Source organism: Nomascus leucogenys, chromosome 5 (genome assembly GCF_006542625.1).
Source record: "Nomascus leucogenys isolate Asia chromosome 5, Asia_NLE_v1, whole genome shotgun sequence".
Lineage (NCBI taxonomy): Eukaryota > Metazoa > Chordata > Mammalia > Primates > Hylobatidae > Nomascus > Nomascus leucogenys.
The window spans coordinates 47,364,220-47,383,617 of record NC_044385.1 but is presented as its reverse complement, the minus strand read 5'-3'; the positions used below and the strand labels follow the sequence as shown (position 1 = coordinate 47,383,617).

At 42.3% G+C, this 19,398-nt stretch overlaps 1 protein-coding gene across 2 annotated transcripts in view; it reads right to left on the bottom strand.

Annotated features, from left to right (window-relative positions):
• Positions 1 to 19,336, bottom strand: part of TCEANC2 (transcription elongation factor A N-terminal and central domain containing 2) — a 43,956-nt gene extending 24,620 nt beyond the window's left edge. The window contains exons 1-3 of one of the 2 annotated variants that reach the window (XM_012506745.2): positions 19,156 to 19,336; positions 18,389 to 18,532; positions 3,761 to 3,902 (exon numbers count right to left, since the gene is read on the bottom strand). In XM_012506745.2, the coding sequence (XP_012362199.1) occupies positions 3,761 to 3,902; positions 18,389 to 18,490 (244 nt within the window). In that variant the 5' untranslated portion in view covers positions 18,491 to 18,532; positions 19,156 to 19,336. Of the gene's footprint in view, positions 1 to 3,760; positions 3,903 to 18,388; positions 18,533 to 19,044; positions 19,088 to 19,155 lie in introns of those variants that run through there. The other variant, XM_030813017.1, reaches the window with a different exon arrangement.
• Between the last annotated feature and the right edge of the window lie 62 nt (positions 19,337 to 19,398).

Here is a 19,398-nt window from a genome sequence, read left to right as displayed (position 1 = left end):
AGGCAGGCAGATCACGAGGTCAAGAGATCAAGACCATCCTGACCAACATGGTGAAACCCCGTCTCTACTAAAAATACAAAAATTAGCTGGGTGTGGTGGTGCATGCCTGTAGTCCCAGCTACTCGGGAGGCTGAGGCAGGAGAATCGCTTGAACCCAGGAGGCAGAGGTTGCAGTGAGCTGAGATCACGCCACTGCACTCCAGCCTGGGCGACAGAGCAAGACTCTGTCTCAAAAAGAAAAAAAAAAATTTGGGGGGGGGGATAAAGCAAATTTGTAAAAATGAAAAACAGTTTTTGAAATAAAGAACTTAACAAATGGGCTAAATAGCAGATTAGAGTCAGCTGAAGAGAGAATGAGTGACTTGGAAGATACGTATCTGAAGACATTACCCTACAATGCCGAGTCAGACAAGGAGATAAAAAATAGATAAACTAAAGGGTATGAAGAATAGAAGACCTAACATGCTTCCAATTATAGAATCTCAGAAGGAGGGAACAGAAATAATGAAAGACAGCAAGTTTTGAAGAAATAATGGTTGTTGCCAGGCATAGTGGCTCACGCATGTAATCCCAGCACTTTGGGAGGCTGAGGTGAGAAGACTGCTTGAGCCCAGGAGTTTGAGACCACCCTGGGCAACTTAGCGAGACCCTATCTCTACAAAAAATACAAACATTAGCTGGATGTGGTAGTGCATACCTGCAGTCCTAGCTACTTGGGGGGCTAAGGCGGGGGGATCACTTGAGCCTGAGAGGTCAAGGCTGCGGTGAGCTGTGATTGTGCCACTGCACTCCAGCCTGGGTGACACAGAAAGACCCGGTCTCAAAAAAATAAAAAAATAAAAAATAAAGATAATGGCTGTAAATTTTCAAAATGAACATGAATTTGCAGGTCCAGGAAGTATCATGTATCTAAGATAAATAAAAAGAAATACAGGCTATGGTAGGCAGTCTACAAGTTAGGCTTCAATGATTATCACCTCCTGGTATTCATACCCTTAAGTTGCCTTCCAAACTGTATCACGGTTGGTCTGTGTGACCAATAGCATATGACAAAACTGATGATACATCACTTCTGAGATTAGGTTATAAAAGACTGTGGCTTCCATCTTGGTTGTTCTCTTGTTTTCTTGTTCTTTCCTGGATCACTTGTTCTGGGGAAAGTCAGCTGCCATGTCATGAGCAGCTCCAAGGAGAGGCCCACATGATGAGAAACTGAGGCCTCCTGCCAGCAATCCTGTGAGTCATTTTGGAAGCAGATCCTTAAGCCCTGGTCAAGCCTTCAGATGACTGCAACCCTAGCCAGCAGCTTGACTGCAACCTCATAAGAGACCCTGTGCCAGAACCACCCAGATAAGCTGCTCCTGGATTCTCAACTTAAAAAAATTGTGTAAAAAAATAAATATTGTCTTCAGTAGCTAAATTTTAGAGTAATTTTTACACAGTGATAGATAACTAATACATATGCCAAGACCAAACAGTTCTGAATGGCTTACAAAGAACCTTCTCCATCTGGTCCAGAATGTCTCTCCAGCCTCATTTCTTGCCACACTCTCTCAAGCGCATTACATTTCTAGCACGCCAAACTACTTTTAGTTTCTGGAATGCACCATGTTCTCTCCCACCTCCACCTTCTATACAGCTCACGTGATGTACCCCAGCCTGACACATTCTTCAATGCCTTCTGCCCTACTCCTAACACATATAGTCATTTTGCTAACTTCTCCCCATCATCAGAGCACTCATCACATTGTATGATGAAGTCTTGTTAAACTGTGTTTCTATTAGACTTAAGGCTCCAAAAAGGCAGGACAATATCCGTCTCCTTCATTATTATGCCTATATAGTTCCCAACACAGGAAAGGTACTCAGTTAATATTTGTCCCTTATAACCCACAGGATAGGAAAAGGCAGGAAGACTAAAGGTTGAAGAAATGTAAACACTCTCAGGCAATGATCCAAATGAAATCTTCAGCATAGCAACTGATGTAACTATAAAGAAACCAAGAAACTCCTATATTCCATACGACCTCAGGTTTAGGGGAGGCTTGGGATAGAGTCAAAACTCAAAGTTGGATAGTTTCCAGTTCCTCCTAAGTCAAGCCCTATTGTGGTTTCATTATAATCCTTGAATTGAAATCTCCAAACATCAGAAATACCCATTCTTGAAAGCATACTCACAATTATACTCAAACACCAAATAGAAATTATTTTTTTAATTATAATCTTATAATCTTAAAATCTTCAGATCCAGCCTAATATGTTGATATTTAAGTTATGATCATATATAGTATTTGTGGAATGTGCTTAACTATATACATATACATATGTACACATATACATGTCATAAACTAGTAATCACTAGTACCCTCTACTGGTGGAAATACTTTATCTGCTCATGTGAATGGTCTTATTGCCCCCTAGTGATTATAACCTATAAAGACAAAATCAAGCAGCAGATGGGAGAATCTCCTTGGCTACAATGATAGGGTTTTATTCTTAAAGCATCTGATTTTCTCAGATTCTGGTTCATATTACAGGGGTACAACTCTAAGACTCTTGGGGGGCCCTCTGGGGATTTTGCACAGCTCTTCCCAGCTGTTAGTGCCAGTTCTGAAGCTGCTCTCTCTCCTGCTTCTCATGAACAAGAGGTCAAGGGGAGACAGACCAAGGCAATGGCTGCACTAGTGAGGGCAAGAACAGCAGCTGTGAATGACTGTCCTGGACTCCCTGGGGAGCTGGGAGCAGCTTGAGTAACACATGTTGGCCCTCCCTTACGTATTATTCACAGTTGTGTACTGTACTAAAATGGCAATTCAACATGGTCCCTGACTTACCTTTTAAATATCTCCAATGCTATAATATCAAGATGTAACTGAAATGTCACCTCTTCTATGAAGCCTTTTCTGAAGTCCCCAGTATATACCTTGTTTAGATTAGAATAGTACTCAGAACACTATTTACACGTTTTTATTTATAACCTACAATATTTCACTGTTCCCATTTGTCTATATGCTCGTCTCCTCTACAAAACTAAGTTTCTTTCGTTTTTTTTTTTTTTGAGACAGAGTCCGAGTCACCCAGGCTGGAGTGAAGTGGCACGATCTTGGCTCACTGCAACCACTGCCTCCCAGGTTCAAGCAATTCTCATGCCTCAGCCTCCTGAGTAGCTAAGATTACAGGCACGGACCACCATGTCTGGCTAATTTTTGTATTTTTAGTAGAGACGGGGTTTTGCCATGTTGTCCAGGCTGGTCTCGAACTCCTGACCTCAAGTGATCTGCTCGCCTTGGCCTCCCCAAGTGTTGGGATTACAGGCATGAGCCACCACACCCAGCCGAAATCCTAAGTTTCTTGAGGTCACAAATCATGTCTTATCCATTTCTGCATACCCAGCATCTAACACACTCAAAATGTTATCCATGTGTTATTGCCAGTTTCTAGTCCATGAAGTAAGTACATAAATTAAATGTAAGCATTTAGAAACTTTCATAGTAATTTGACAAGAGTAATTCTATATCTGTTGAATCTAATTTTAAAAACTGGGGCTGTATTTTGTATATTTCATTTTTCTGATAATTTTTTTAATATATTACCAAGGTATTGGCCTGCAACCAACAGATAATTTTTTAAACAACAGTCCTTTACCAGAGAGCTGAAAGCATTGATAAGGCAGATAACTTCATGTTTGAAGGAGAGAGGAAGGAAAGAAGGGAGACAAAATAGAAGCTTTCTTAAAAAATAAAATTAAGAAGGAATATACCTATCCTTGTTGATTTTAACACTTCCCTGGAGGGTATTTTCTTCTTTAATTCTTGTAAGGCTTCAACAAGATTCTCTTTGGTTTGATCAGGAAGCTCCAGCATAGTTTTCCATCTTTTTATGTCTTCTACAACCACAACTCTCTGGGAAAAAGAAAAGTCATTTGGAAAATGGAACATTTTCATTAGAAAGACATCTGCCTTCACCTGAGCTAATGGGGCTCCTATTGACATATGAATTATTGATTATGACCTGAACCAAAGTACAGTGCATCTGATGGCCCCAAATGATGGGTAATTGCTTAAAAGCAGGTACGGCTTAGTGCAAATCAGGAAGAGAGGTGCATCTATTAGGAAAAGTGCAAGTTTTAATTTTACTATCTCAGACACCACTGGGCACTTAGCAGTGAGAGACAATAAGGATGAGAAGAGAAAAACAATGCTGAGGTGAATCAACTCTATAGCTCACTTAAGAGTGTCTTAATTCATAGGCAAGAACAGCAAGCAAGGAAGTCATAGACATGTTTATGTCAACAATCAAAAGCACACTTCAGTAGTTCCCCACTTCCTAGAGGATAAAACTCAAAACTCTCTCTTGTTCAAATAATTTTTTAAAACTTCAAACACATAGAAAGGTACAGAGAGTAACCCACTATTTATAATGGAAAAAATGAACACTTTACCATTTCACATAAAATAATAAAACATTATAAAGTTTAAGTACCTTTGTACCCTGCATCAACTCATTCCCCTCCTTCCCTTCCTAGAAGAAACTATGTACCATCTTAAAGTTGATATGCATCTTTCCATTAAGTATAAAAAATTAACAGCTAAAGAATCTGGGTAAAGGAGATGGAAAAGTTCCTCATACTGTGTTGCAAACTTTTCTATAGTGTTGAAATTATTCCACTAATAATTTTTTAAAAAGTAAAGTGGGAGACTTTAATTTGCTTTTACAACTACATACAAAAAAATCTCATCTTGGATTATTATTATCTGAGGGAGGCGGGCACAGTGGGGGAATTGAAGGGCATTCTGGGATTCTGGTAATATTGTTTTTTGATCTGGATGCTGGTGTGTTTATTGTGAAAATTCCTCATGTACACTTACAATTTGTGCAGTTTTCTATATGCATTTTCTGTAAGATAGTTTGATAAAAGCAACAAAAAAAAAGTCTTATCTCTCTCCCTTGGCTGGTGTCTGCTTCCAGCCTAGAAGCCTATGGTGGGAGAAGGGTGTTTGATTTCCCTCTCACTCCAACTTTGCCTCTCTTCCTCTCCAATCTGCTTGTTTGGTTTGGTTTCTGACCCTTCCAGGTTCAAAGCCAGGAAAAGGAAAAGAGGAAAGGGGAAGGAAAAGCCTTACTTTAACAGAGTGATACTATGCTAATCAGGCTTTAGTACTACCTGGACTTGGCAGATGTTGAAAGCTGACTTTTTCTCGTATAGGTTACTTTTGCAGTTCCTTGGAAAGCTCCCACTGTTGAGCTCTCACCTGCAGTTCCCATACTGTGGGCACTGTCTCCTTCTGCCAGCCATCCACAAGTCCTCCCGATTCCCCACTTTTTGGCAACCCACCTCCCACAGGCTCTCCCTGTAGGGATCCCAGTGTCCTTCCAAGTATCTTTGTGGACCTATCAATTTTCATTCAACTCCAGGCCAGCCAGTATTTTCTCCCACACTTGCCCACAACTTTGTCCTAAAGAATTCGGCGGGTAACAGCCCTCCCAATGTACCCACTTCTCCTTTTGACATCAGTCAGCCACTCTCTGTCTTTAGACTTCCCCAGGCATAGGCTGATCTCTGTCCACCAACCCCAGGAACTAAACTCAAGTTCTCCAGGTGAAAAAATATCGTGGCACTCTTGCTTCATCCAAAGGAATTCTCTCCCCCCTCTTCCTTTAACTTCAACCTACTTTATGGCTTATGGTGGGTGATGGGTTCAGGATCCCAAAACTGGTCTTCAGGTATTGCCCTCTGTATAGATGGTCTAGAATCTCATTGGGAAACATCATTTGATACCTACTGCTTTGTTCTCAGTCCTTAGGGGCATTAGTAAAAACTGAGACAGTCTTTTTCTATGATCTGTTACAATATAAAATGGTATTAGTGTTAAACTGTATGAAAAATAAATCAATAAAGCTAAGGGGAAATTTTGAATAGCAAGAAAGTGCAAATATCATGCCTTTTTCACCAATGTATTTTATTGATTTATCCAAACTGAAACATGTAATCCCGGTTGGTTGATCCATGTTAATAGTACTGGATAGTATTCCATTATTTTTATACACAAATGTCTTAGAATTTTAAAACTATTCCCCTATTAGGTAGTTTCTTTCCCCATATTTCACATGTTACAATCATTGTTTCAATGAACTCCTGTCTACGACAGTTTTTTGTATACTGTCTTCATCTCTTTACTTTCAACTTCTCTGGGTCATTACACTTTACATAGCCTGTGGCTGCTTTATTTTGCTCCCTGCCTCCTATTCCAATCTGAGAATCTCTATATTTTAATAGGCATGTTTAATCCATTTATATTTATTATGATTACTGATATATTTGAACATATTTTCTCTTCTTTTTTCTTCTTTCGTATCTTCTTTTTTTTTTTTTTTTTTTTTTTTGAACGGAGTCTTGCTCTTTCGCCAGGCAGAGTGCAGTGGCGATCTCGCTCACTGCAAGCTCCGCCTTCCAGTTCACGCATCCTCCTGCTCACCCCCAGTACTGGACTACAGGCACCCCACGGCGCCGCTATTTTTTTTTTTTTAGAACGGTTTCACCGTTTAGCAGGTGTCTCATCTCCTGACCTCGTATCCCCCCCCCTCCCAAGTCTGATTACAGGCTGAGCCACGGCGCCGCCTCGTATCTTCTTTTTAAGAGTTTTCTTTAATCTATTTTTTTCCGTTTTCTTTTTTTGTTTTTTGTAGATGGGGTCTCACTCTGCTGCGCAGGCTGGGTGCAGTGGTAACAATCATAGCTCACTGTAGCCTTCGACTCCTGGGCTCAAGCAATCTTCCTGCCAGCTTCCTGAGTAGCTGGGAGTACAGGCACATGCCACCACGCCTGGCTAATTTTTGTTGTTGTTGTTGTTGTTTTTGAGACAAAGTCTTGTTCTGTCACCCAGGCTGGAGTGCAATGGCACAATCTTGGCTCACTGCAACCTCTGCCCCCCCTCCCCCAACCTGTTCAAGCAATTCTTCTGCTTCAGCCTCCCGAGTAGCTGGGATTGCAGGCATGCATCAGCACACCTGGCTAATTTTTGTATTTTTTGTAGACATGGGGTCTCACTCTGTTGCCCAGTGCCCAGGCTGGTCTCAAACTCCTGGCCTCAACTGATCCCCTCACCTCAGCCTCTGAAAGCACAGGGATTACAAGTGTGAGCCACTGTGCCTAGCCCCTTTTTTTCCCTCTATGGTTTGGAAGTTATGTATTATATTTCTATCATTTGAGTGTTTACCCATACAATTTTTTTTTTTTGAGACAGAGTCATGCTCTGTTGCCCAGGCTGGAGTGCAGTGGTGAGATCACACTGCAGCCTCGACCTCCTGGGCTCAAGTGGTCCTCCCACCTCAGTCTCCCAAGTAGCTAGGACCACAGGTGGGCCACCACACTCTGCTGATTTTTAAATTTTTTTGTAGATGTGGGGTCTCACTATGTTGCCCAGGTTGGTCTCGAACTCCTGGGCTCAAGTGATCCTTCTGCCTTGGCCTCCCCAAGTGCTGGGATTACAGGTGTGAGCCACCATGCTCAACCTACCCTTACAATGTTTAAGATGTATACTAACAGAAATTGATACCAGTATTCTCCTCACAAGCCTCTACTTCAGAAACCCCAATTCCATGGCTTCTCTGCCTATCCCTTATGTACTTTTTTCTTTCATATTTCTGTCTTTTCATTTCTGTATCATACATCCTAAGTGACTTCTTCAGAAATCCTAAGTATTTCTCTTTTTAGCTATGGCTTGCCTGTGTTTAACCTGTTTGATGTGTTTCTGCTTCAATAATGATATTTTTTCATTGGACAAGTTCTGTTTTTCTTCTTCTCCAAACTTACCTGTTCTCTTTTCATACTATTCTGTTCTTATCTTATGGTTTCCATTCCTTTATCTCTGTGAACATGAGGTCTGGAGGCAGGGAACCTAAGGCTGATTCGCGCTGACTTCCTAGAACTAAATCAAAACAAAAACTCCAGCCAGGCACAGTGGCTCACACCTGTAATCCCAGCACTATGGGAGGCCAAAGCAGGCAGATCACTTGAGGTCAGGAGTTCGAGACTAGCCTGGCCGACATGGCAAAACCCCATCTCTACTAAAATTACCTGGGCATGGTGGCACATGTCTGTCATCCCAGCTACTTGGGAGGCTGAGGCACAAGAATCATTTGAACCTGGGAGGTGGAGGGTGCAGTGAGCCGAGATCGCACCACTGCAATCCAGCCTAGGTGACACAGCGAGACTCTGTCTCAAAAAAAAAAAAAAAGGAAAAATGCACAACCAACCAAACTGGTTGCTTGCCTAGTCTTTATTTGCATAGGGGTGTAATTTTGTAACTTCATTTCAGCCTCTGATTGGTCCCCTCCTGGAACCAATCAGACATTTGCATAGGGTGTAACTTTGTAACTTCACTTCAGCCTCTGATTAGTCACCTTCCACAACCAATCATACTGGTTGCAGGCCACTACTTCATTTACTTAGGGTGTAAGCCATAACCAATGGGAAGCCTCTAGAGGGTATTCAAACTATTCAAACCCCAGAAAATTCTGTAACCTGCACTCTTGAGCCTGCTTGAGCCAGCTCACACTCTATGGAGTGTACTTACTTCAATAAATCTATGCTTTCGTTTCTCCATTTGTTGCTTTATGCATTCTGTCCAATTCTTTGTTCAAAACGCCAAAAACCTGGACACCCTCCACCAATAACAAACATTTTAAACATATTTAAGGTATCTTTGAGATTGTTTTCTTATCTCTACTTCTTGGGGTAGAAATTCTATTACTTACATCTGTCTGCTTATTCTCTCCCTTGGTAATTTATTTTCTTATAGACTTTGTAATCTCTGACCATTAGTTTATCCTTACAGGGGATTGTGTTCTATGAAAGTACTCTGCATTCTAGGATATGAAGTGTCTTAATAGATAAATCTCACATTTGCCTTTGCCAAGATTTGAATTTTCTCAGTTCTAGGCCAGTTTTTATATTAATTTTTTTCAGTTTTGCAAATAGAGTGAATTTAACTACAGCTAGCCTTCTGGATTGGCAGGTTTCACATCTGTGGATTCAACCAACCATAGGTCAAAAGTATTTTTTAAAAAATACATGGCTGCATCTGTATTGAACGCATAGAGACTTTTTTCCTTGTCACTATTCCATTAACAATGCAGTATAAAAACTACTTACAAAGCATTTACATTGTATTAGGTATTACAGATTGAGTATCCCTTATCCAAAACGCTTGGGGCCAGAAATGTTTGGGATTTGGGATTTTTCAATATTTGCATTATACATACTGGTTGAGCATCCCTAATCCAAAAATTCAAAGTCCAAAATGTTCTCATGAGCATTTCCTTTGGGTACCATGTTGGCACTCAACAGTGTTGGATTTTGCGACATTCTGATTTCAGATTAGGATGCTCAACCTGTATAGTAATCTAGAAATGATTTAGACTATACAAGAGGATCTATATAGAGTATAGGCAAATAGCACACCATTCTATACAACAGACATGAGCATTCGTGGATTTTGGCACCTGTAGGGGGGGGTCCTGGCACCAATCCCTTACAGATACTGAGAGATGACTGTACACATATTCATGCATGGTAATAAGAGTGTGGTTCTAATTTATTAGTATTGTCAACTCTTTTTCCATCTAAGACCCTGAGAAGGTAACAATCTGCTTCCCTGGACCAGTGGATGGAATTTTTCTAGCTCATTTCTCACAAACATATGGTAGTCCTGTTTTGGCTTCCAGCTTCACATAGATCAATTCTAGCTCCCCACATCACATTAGCCCGAGGTCTTATCTCCCATCCATACTGGCCTTAAAATCCCAGCCCCTAAGCATTATATCTGGATTCAATGTTCCCTGGAACTATTTAGCTTCAGCTCCCATTTACAGCTCTGATTTTGCTTTCCTCTCTCTTCCTGGCACCTAAGGATTTCCCTTTCTTGCTTTCAAGCTCAGCTCTGTATTGGAGACTTTTAATCCAGCATTTCTGCATGGCTGGAATCAGGTTAAGCGTTCTGCATCAGATAATTTCAACATATGGAACTAAAGAAGTCCAAACTCTTTAGCATGGCATAAAAGGCCTTCCATGACTTGGCTCCTGACATTCTTTTCAGTCTCATCATTTGCTCCAGATACACCAAACTATTTACAGCTTCCTTTTGAATTTCATACTCTTTGCCTGGGATGTTCTTTCTTTGCCTCATTTATCTGATAAATACTTACTCATTTTTTAAGACTCTCTTCAAGCATCACGTCTTCTATGAAGCCTTTCTTGCCTCTCCTCTACCACATTTTACCATTTTCCACTTTGCGTCCCTCTGCAACTTGTATAGACTCCTATTATTGCATCTATGCTTTCTGCAAATACTTACCATCAACAAGGCTGTCTTTCCCTTAAGGGCTGGAACCATTTCTCATTTATCTCACTATCCCCAGTGCACAGTAGGTGTAACTGAACAAAACTATTTCTACCTTCAAGGACTAAATACAGTACAGTTTTCAGATATGAAATTTTAGGTCAGGAATAGGAAAAACATCAGTCTATTCAAGAGCAAAAGAATTCCATATATATCAAGAAATGTCTCAATCTCTAAGTATGGGCCAGAAAATAGATTGCTCAAATTATTTGGAGGAACAACAGAAATGGACACAAAATATCAATAAGGACACTACAATGAGGAGTAGAATAGTTATTGCCAGAAAGAAGATGTGCTTTCCAATATACCATCTGGTTTTACAGTTGTGGATTGCTGAAATGTCAGGTTTGACAAAACCAATTAGGGAAAATGATTCATTCATAAGCAGTTACGTGGGCACCATTCCACTGGTGGGGGCAGGAGGCAACATATTGGCTAGTTGATCCTACAAAGGAAGGAAAGGTTTATAGAACATTCTGAAGTGATGAACCTAAAAAAATGAGTATACTCTAGGACCTTTTAATTTTAAAAAATCTCTTATTGCAACCAACAGAAGAAATCACTTCCTCTTAAGGGAGTAAAAAGAGATTAACCAAATTAACCTTTACCACTTAAATGGACATTACATGAGCTCTATTGAGAATCACTTTTATAGAATGTGATATGCCTATGGCAAAATTACTTGTAATATATGCTGATAACAGAAGTACAATGGTCCTAATATTCCAAGATTTTTACACTTCTTCAGTTTGGCATTCAGAAACTTCCACTTTTTTTTTTTCCAGCTCACCCTATCTATAGGGGACAGACTATGAACTCAGATTGTCTAGTTCAAATCCCAACTTTGCCACTAATGGCTACATGACTTCAAGCAAGCTACTTAATCTCTCCGTGTCTTAGTTTTTCATCTGTAAAATATAAATGATAAAAGCGTACATTTCACAAAGCTATTATTAAGATTTAAAGAGTTAATATATGTAAAGCATTAGTTAGCACAATGTCTGGACCATAAAAATGGACTCAATAAATGTTAGTAGTAATCCTTATTACTACTATCATCCTCCTCCTCCTCAGCTTTGGTTTTACTATACAAGCCCCTCCTTTTCCATACATGAAAAGAGGAAACTATCGGTTTTTACTACATGCCAGGCACAATGGTTAGCCCTTTCAATACGAATTTATTTATTTCGCTCTCATAATAATCATGCAGATATGGTACTGTTATTTCTGATGTTACTGATGAGGAAACTGAGGCTTAAACATTTAGTAGGTTCTTGGCATTAAAACATAATGCTCATGTTTGGAAGTCACTTGGCAGAAAGTGGACCTAGCTGACTCTAACATTCATATTTAACTCAATTTCTTTTTAATTTGCCATTGTGAACACACCAAACATCATGCATACATAGAGGAAACAGAAGAGCACATACCACTCATTGAATGGTTATATGTCACTACTTCCCTAGAGTATATCAGACCTAGTCAAATCCTCCCGTCCCTTTATGGTGCCCTGCCACATAGCCTTCTTTGGGCACTAAAACAGGGACTAAGCTCTCTCTTCTCTTACCTCTTTTTTTTTTTGTTTGAGACAGAGTCTCGCTCTGTCACCCAGGTTGGAGTGCAGTGGCGTGATCTCGGCTCACTGCAACCTCTGCCTCCTGGGTCCAAGTGATTCTCCTTCCCCAGCCTCCTGTAATCACGAGTAGCTGGGATTACAGGCGCCCGCCATCACACCTGGCTAATTTTTGTATTTTTAGTAGAGACGAGGTTTCACCATGTTGGCCAGGCTGGTCTCAAACTCCTGACCTCAGGTGATCTGCCCACCTCAGCCTCCCAAAATGCCGAGATTACAGGTGTGAGCCACCGCGCCAGGCCTCTTCTCTTACCTCTTAACCCTTATTGTCTATATAATATTTTATTTTATTTTATTTTCGAGACAGGGTCTCGCTCTGTTGCCCAGGCTGCAGTACAATGGTATGATCATAGCTCACTACAGCCTCAACCTCCTGCGCTCAAGCAATCCTCCCACCTCAGCCTCCCTAGTAGCTAGGACCATAGGCGCATGTCACCACACCCAGCTAATTTTTTTTTTTTTTTTTGAGACAGAGTCTCGCTCTGTCGCCCAGGCTGGAGCACAGTGGTGCAATCTCAGCTCACTGCAATCTCCACCTCCCAGGTTCAAGCAATTCTTCTGCTTCAGCCTCCCATGCAGCTGGGACTACAGGCACGCGTGACCATGCCCAGCTAATTTTTTATTTTTAGTAGAGACAGGGTTTCACCATATTGGCCAGGCTGCTCTCAAACTCCTGACCTCATGATCCACCCGCCTCGGCCTCCCAAAGTGCTGAGATTACAGGTGTGAGCCACTGCGCCTGGCTGCTAATTTTTTTTTGGTAAAGATGAGGCCTCACCATGTAGCCTCACCATGTAGTTTGGTCTCAAACTCCTGGGCTCAAGTGGTCCTCCTGTCTTGGCCTTCTAAGTGCTGGGATTATAGGCATGAGCCACCACACCTGGCTTCATTATTGATTAACTTCTTATAATTTGATCCCTTTTCAGGAAGTTTCATGAGGGTTTGTATTTTGATCTTAAATTTCTCTCATGTTCTCTATAGTACTTAGCATTGTGCTGGGCATAAGCTGTTTCACAATATTTGTTGAATACTTTACTATCAAAACCCTACAACAGCATGCCAGAATACAGATGATTACTGTTTATTCAATACATTTTACCTACAGTGTAGCAGGCACTGTGTTAGGTCTTGGAGCAGAATCGGAACATAATAAGATATTACAGTCCCAGGTCTCAGGAATTCATAGTGGATTGGAGAAAGCTACAGGTAATCAGATAATTACAATACAGTAAGGTAAGTGCTATGACAGATATTTGAACCAACTGTTGAGAGTACTAATGAGGGAAGGATTAACTCCCTTATAGAACCCAGAAAGCATTTCAACATTCATTTATTTGACAAATATTTATTGACCACTTAACATGTGTCAGGCACTGTGCTACGTCCAAGGGCAGAGAGGTAAATAAAATACTCAAGATCCTGGCAGAGTGTGGTGGCTTACGCCTGTAATCCCAGAACTTTGGGAGGCCAAGGCAGGTGGATCACTTGAGGTCAAGAGTTCAAGGCCAGGGTGACCAAATGGTGAAACTCCATCTCTACTAGAAACACAAAAATTAGTCGGGCGTGGTGGCAGGTGCCTGTAATCCCAGCTACTCGGGAGGCTGAGGAAGGAGAATCGCTTGAACCCAGGAGGCAGAGGCTGCAGTAAGCTGAGATCATGCCACTGCACTCTAGCCTGGGCAATAGAGCGTGACTCTGACGTGAAAATCAAAACAAAACAAAACAAAACAAAAAACAACACAAGGTCTTGTACTCATGGAGCTTATAATCTAGGATTTATAGGCAAAGTAGTTCTTGAATGGGTTGACAAATGGGTAGAAATTGACTCTGTAAAAAGAAACAGAAGGGCTTTCAAGGAAAAGGGACCAGCATCAAGTTCAAGGAAGCCCTGAAGGCATGGAAGGGAAGAGCTTATATAAAAAACAGCAAGAGGCTGGGCACGGTGGCTCACGCCTGTAATCCTAGCACTTTGGGAGGCCGAGGCAGGAGGATCACAAGGTCAGGAGTTCAAGACCAGCCTGGCCAAAATAGTGAAACCCCATCTCTACTAAAAATACAAAAATTAGCTGGGCACAGTGGCGTGTGCCTGTAGTCTTAGCTACTTGGGAGGCTGAGGCAGGAGAATCGCTTGAACCCAGGAGGTGGAGGTTGCAGTGAGCCAAGATCTCGCCACTGCACTCCAGCTTAGGCAACAGAGTAAGACTTCGTGTCAAAAAAACAAACAAACAAACAAACAAAGAACAGCAAGAAATAAGGTGTGGCTGGAATGCATACATATAAAGGAGGGGCTACAAGGGATGAGATGATAAGCGCACTGGGGTAGAACAGGTCTCACGTGCCATGCCAAGCCTTTTATTTTACTTCATTTGGTCATTCAGAAAAATGTACTGCAGCCTACTATAGGCCAAGTCCTGTGCCAGGAACCAGTGACACAAAATCAATGAGACATAGTCTTTCAAGAAGCTCAGAGTATAGCGGGGCACAGGCATGTAAAGAAACAATCATGATACTGCACAAATAAGTGCAATGATACAGACATGTTTAATATACAGGGATGACTCAGAGAAGGGAGTGATTAGATTGGCTCTGCGTCTCAGGGACAAAAGGGTGGTCAGGAAGGGCCCAATAGTAGAGGATTTGAACTAGGTCATGGGAGATGAATAGGATTTTATAAAGTAATGATAATAACAGTAATAGCAAAGACTTACATAGTACTTAGTATGGGCCAGACTCTGTACCAAACACTTTACATATGTTGACTCACTGAAATTTCGTAATATCTTATAAAACAGGTATTATTAATCCCCATTTTATAGATTAAGACGGACACAGAGAGGCTAAATAACTTGACCAAGGTCACAAAGGTAGTAAGTGGCAGAGCTGGGATTTTAGTAAGGCAGTCTGGCTCCAGAGTCTATGTTCTTAATTATTGCATTATATTGCCTCCAAGACGATAGTAAGGGAATTCCAGGCAAACAGGACAGTATATGCAAAGGCACAGAGGAAGGAAAGAGCACAACATCTTTGGGGAATTGTGAATGGTTGACATTGGATGAGGCATAAATAAAAAGACTAGCAGGGGATGAGGCAGGCAGGTGCCAGGTCATAGAAGGCCTTGGGTGTCATGTAAAAAACTGTGATCTTTATTGATGGGTAATGAGAAATTATTGAAGGATTAGGCAGGAAAGTGACCTGAGTAGATTTTCTTTCCTGTTTTAGACATATTTCTCTGGCGTAAGAGTGGAAGGGAGGTGAATGGGGGATGTAAAAGGCAGGGAGACAAGTTAACAGACCATAGCACTGCTCTAGATGAGAAGTATGATTCTGAACTTAAAGTGGAAGACAATCAAGTGAGTACGGGCAAGAAGGATTTTTAAGAAGTAAAACTAAAAATTGGGGCCAGGCGTAGTGGCTCATGCCTGTAATCCCAGCACTTTGGGAGGCCAAGGAGGGCAGATAGCTTGAGCCCAGAAGTTCAAGACCAGCCTGGGCAAGACCATTGTACATGATGAAATTGCCCTCTATGTACTATGATGAAATCCTGTCTCTACAAAGAAAAAAAAAAAAAAATTAGCCAGGTGTGGTGGCATGTGCCTATAGTCCCAGCTATGATGTGATCATAGTCCCATGATCACATCACTGCACTCCAGCCTGGGTGACAGAGCAAGACCCTAAAAAAACAACAACAACAACAACAAAGAAAAAAGAAAATGAGAAAAAAGAGTTAAGGATGGTTCCTAGATTTCTAGTCCCAGTTACTTGGTATATGGATATACATTAATACAGGGGAACAAGGAACAGGTTTGGAAGAAAAGCTAATGCATTTAAGGGGAATGTTATTAAATATGCCTGTCTTTTTATTCTTTTTTTTTTTTTTTAAATGGTGTCTCACATTGTCACCCAGGTTGCAGTGCAGTGGTACCATCCTGGCTCACTGCAACCTCCACCTCCCAGGCTCAAGCAATCCTCCCATCTCAGCCTCCCAAGTAGCTGGGACTACAGGCGTGCCCCACCATACCCAGCTAATTTTTGTATTTTTTGTAGAGATGGGGTTTTGCCAAGCTGCCCAGGCTGGTCTCGAACTCCTGGGCTCAGGTGATCCACCTGCCTCGGCCTCCCAATGTGCTAGGATTACAGGCATGAGCCACTGAGCCCAGCCTGTTGTTTTATTCTTATTCCATAATTTTCACATCATTTATTTTCATCATCACACATAGTGATTTTCAACTAGGGCATGAGCAGGAACCCAGAGGGGAGAGGGGTAGGAGGAGGTATATTAGCATATGGGTGTTTGGACCAGGTGCCATGGTTCACACCTGTAATCCCAGCACTTTGGGAGGCCGAGGTGGGTGGATCATGAGGTCAGGAGTTCGAGACCAGCCTGGCCAACAAAGTGAAACTCCGCTCTACTAAACATACAAATTAGCCGGGCGTGGTGGTGGGCACCTGTAATCCCCGCCACTCGGGAGGCTGAGGCAGGAGACTCGCATGAACCAGGGAGGCAGAGGTTGCAGTGAGCCAAGATCCCACCATTGCCCTCCAGCCCGGGCAACAGTGCAAAACTCTGTCTCAGAAAAAAAAAAGAAAAGAATATGGGTGTTTGTAGGTGTAGGTGAGTGTATGTGTAGTTCAACTATTCCTTCCCACCTTTTTCCTGGAAAGAGTCTGACACGATCCCTCATTGAGAATCACTGCTATGTACAATTATCCATGAATATTCTGACAAGGTAGAGACAGTTGAAAACCTTGAATGTGTTCTACGCAGTCACAGAACTGCAAGACTAGGACAGACTTTAAAGATCATCTAGAGTTCGGTAGGACTCAATCAAGTGCTGTCTGGAAATATGAGAAGGCATTTTCAGTTATCAGAATGGGAGGTGTAATTGGCATTAAGTGCCTGAGAGCCAGGGATACTAAGTATCCTGTAAACCACCAGCAGCTCCAAATAATGAAGAATTATCTTGCCCCATACAATAGCACCCCTTGAAGAAACACTGATATAGTTCAATCTCCACGTTTTATAGATGAGGAAACTGAGGTCTTAGAGAAGGGACTGACTTACTACTAAAGATCACCCAGTTACCAGTAGGGCCTGTTTATACTCTCCTTCACTGCTTTCCAATATGGGTCTCGTAAGCCTGTGGGACATCCAGAAAAGGAGTCCAACTGAGTATATGTCGAGTACTCAGAATGCTGCCTTGCTCTTACAGTCCTTTGCACATTTTCTCTAGCCCCAGATCCTCCTCCCACCTTCTGAAACCTAGGCTGGAGGTGCAGGTTTGGCAGTTTTAGCACAGAAAGCCTAAAGAATGGATAATGTCATCCTGGCCAAATACATAAAATGTGACAGAACTCTGAGGAGCACAAACACTAGGAACCTAGTGGAGGAAGAAGAATTGATAAAAGAAAATGAAAAAGTCAGAAATTTAAAAGGCAAGGTTCAGGATGACAAAGGGGACTAAGTACAAGTTGTTTTGTTTTGTTTTAGTAAAATAATAATTACTTTAGCATTTATTGGGTAACTATGTTGATTGATTCATTGTATCTACTCTTTGCATCTTGCTTGCAGATATCAGACCAAGTTCAAGGTAGCAAGAGTTCATTAAAACAGCCTCTTTCCAGCTGGGCACAGTGGCTCACGCCTGTAATCTCAGCACTTTGGGAGACTGAGGCGGGTGGATCATTTTGAGGTCAGGAGTTCGAGACCAGCCTGGCCAACATAGTGAAACCCTATCTTTACTAAAAATAAAAATTAGCCAGGCATCTGTAATCCCAGCTACCTGGGAGGCTGAGGCAGGAGGACCATATGAAGCCGGGAGGTGGAGGTTGCAGTGAGCCAAGGGCATGCCACTGTACTCCAGTCTAGGTGACAGAATGAGACCCTGTCTGAAAAACAAAAACAACAACAACCACAACAAAATCAGCCTCTTTCCCAGTCTCAGCTGAAGCTGTAAAGCCATTTGATACAGTTGTGGGCAGTAAGATGTGAGAGAACAGCGTCAAAGCCCACCCCTTAATGAGTTTGTACAGGGTAGGTATATAGAATCATATTTGGTACTTCAACATTCCTAACAGACTACATTTTGCAAAAGAATAACAACCAAGGGGACTTGTCCTGCGAGCTAGCACACATGGTGTAAACCAGAGTAATTACAAGGGTGTAGCAGAGGTGTGCAGAAATTTATAAATGTAAGTCTGTACAGCTACGGGGGAAACAAAGGAGGAGTGGTCAGGTACACTTTCCGGGAGGAGGCATAACAAGAAATAATTCATAGGTCTTTCCACAACAGAACCTCTGGCACCACCTTGCTATCAGTCCTTTGCACATTTCCTCTAGTCCCAGATCCCCTCTCACCTTCAGAGATTCAATCGTGGCCTGCTTGTAAACCTTTCCTCCAGAATCTTTCTTCTGAGGGCTATTCTGGATTCTAGGCGTTCGAATGACGAATTTATCCATTGTTAGGGGACTCCGACCACCTTGACGTGCTTGCAGCGTGTTCTGGTCAAGAAAGAGGGCAGATTCTAAAACCTCACTAAAGACTGCCGTGATATTTGTTCCCCGAAGTAACAAAATTGAGTTCTCTGGAAGCATTCATGAATTATGGGGACTCAAGTGGAATTGACAGGAAGTAAGATTTCCTCTTTAAAAGAAAGGTCTTCCGAAGAATTGAAACTGTAATCAATCATTAGTCTACGTCCTGAGTTAGGAGGTTCCTAGCTTCCAGAAGTGCACGCTCTAGGGGGGATTCCAATATTGGGGGGATTGGCCCAATACTGGAATCCCCCCTAGAGCGTGCACCTAAGCCCTCTTCCAAATAAGATTGGGCTGTGAAAGGGTTAGGATTACACTAGCCTCAGTGACGCCCTCTTAACAACCACCTCACCACAGCCATAATCCCAAGGGTTGCCCTGGTAATCAGCAACCGACAACCACCTCCAGAACTCAGCAGAGGGTCTCACAATACGCAGCCATCCCCTGGAACAAACTGCTTGGTGGTCAGAGGACCCTACCCACGGCTGTAATCTCTGGATCCCCGAACAAGGAGAAACCCCATCCTCCTCGTTCTCAGCACTCAGGAGCCCGGGTAGGGGCACCCAGCAACGGTCTGACGTGAGACCCACCAGGAAAAGCAGCCCTGGCAGCTGCTGTTGGAGCCCTCCAGACTGCAACCTCGTAGGCTCCCAAGCCCACTGGTCTATGTTGAAACTAAACGGACGCTTCCTCCCAGGGCGGTAGTTCCTCTGAAGAAACTCCGCCGGCCCTCGCGCCTCTGGGCCACAGCGAACCACATTCCCCAGAATGCACCGCGAAGAAATGCGGGCGGAAGGCGCGCCGAGGGAGGCTGTAGTTTTTCGAGACCAACT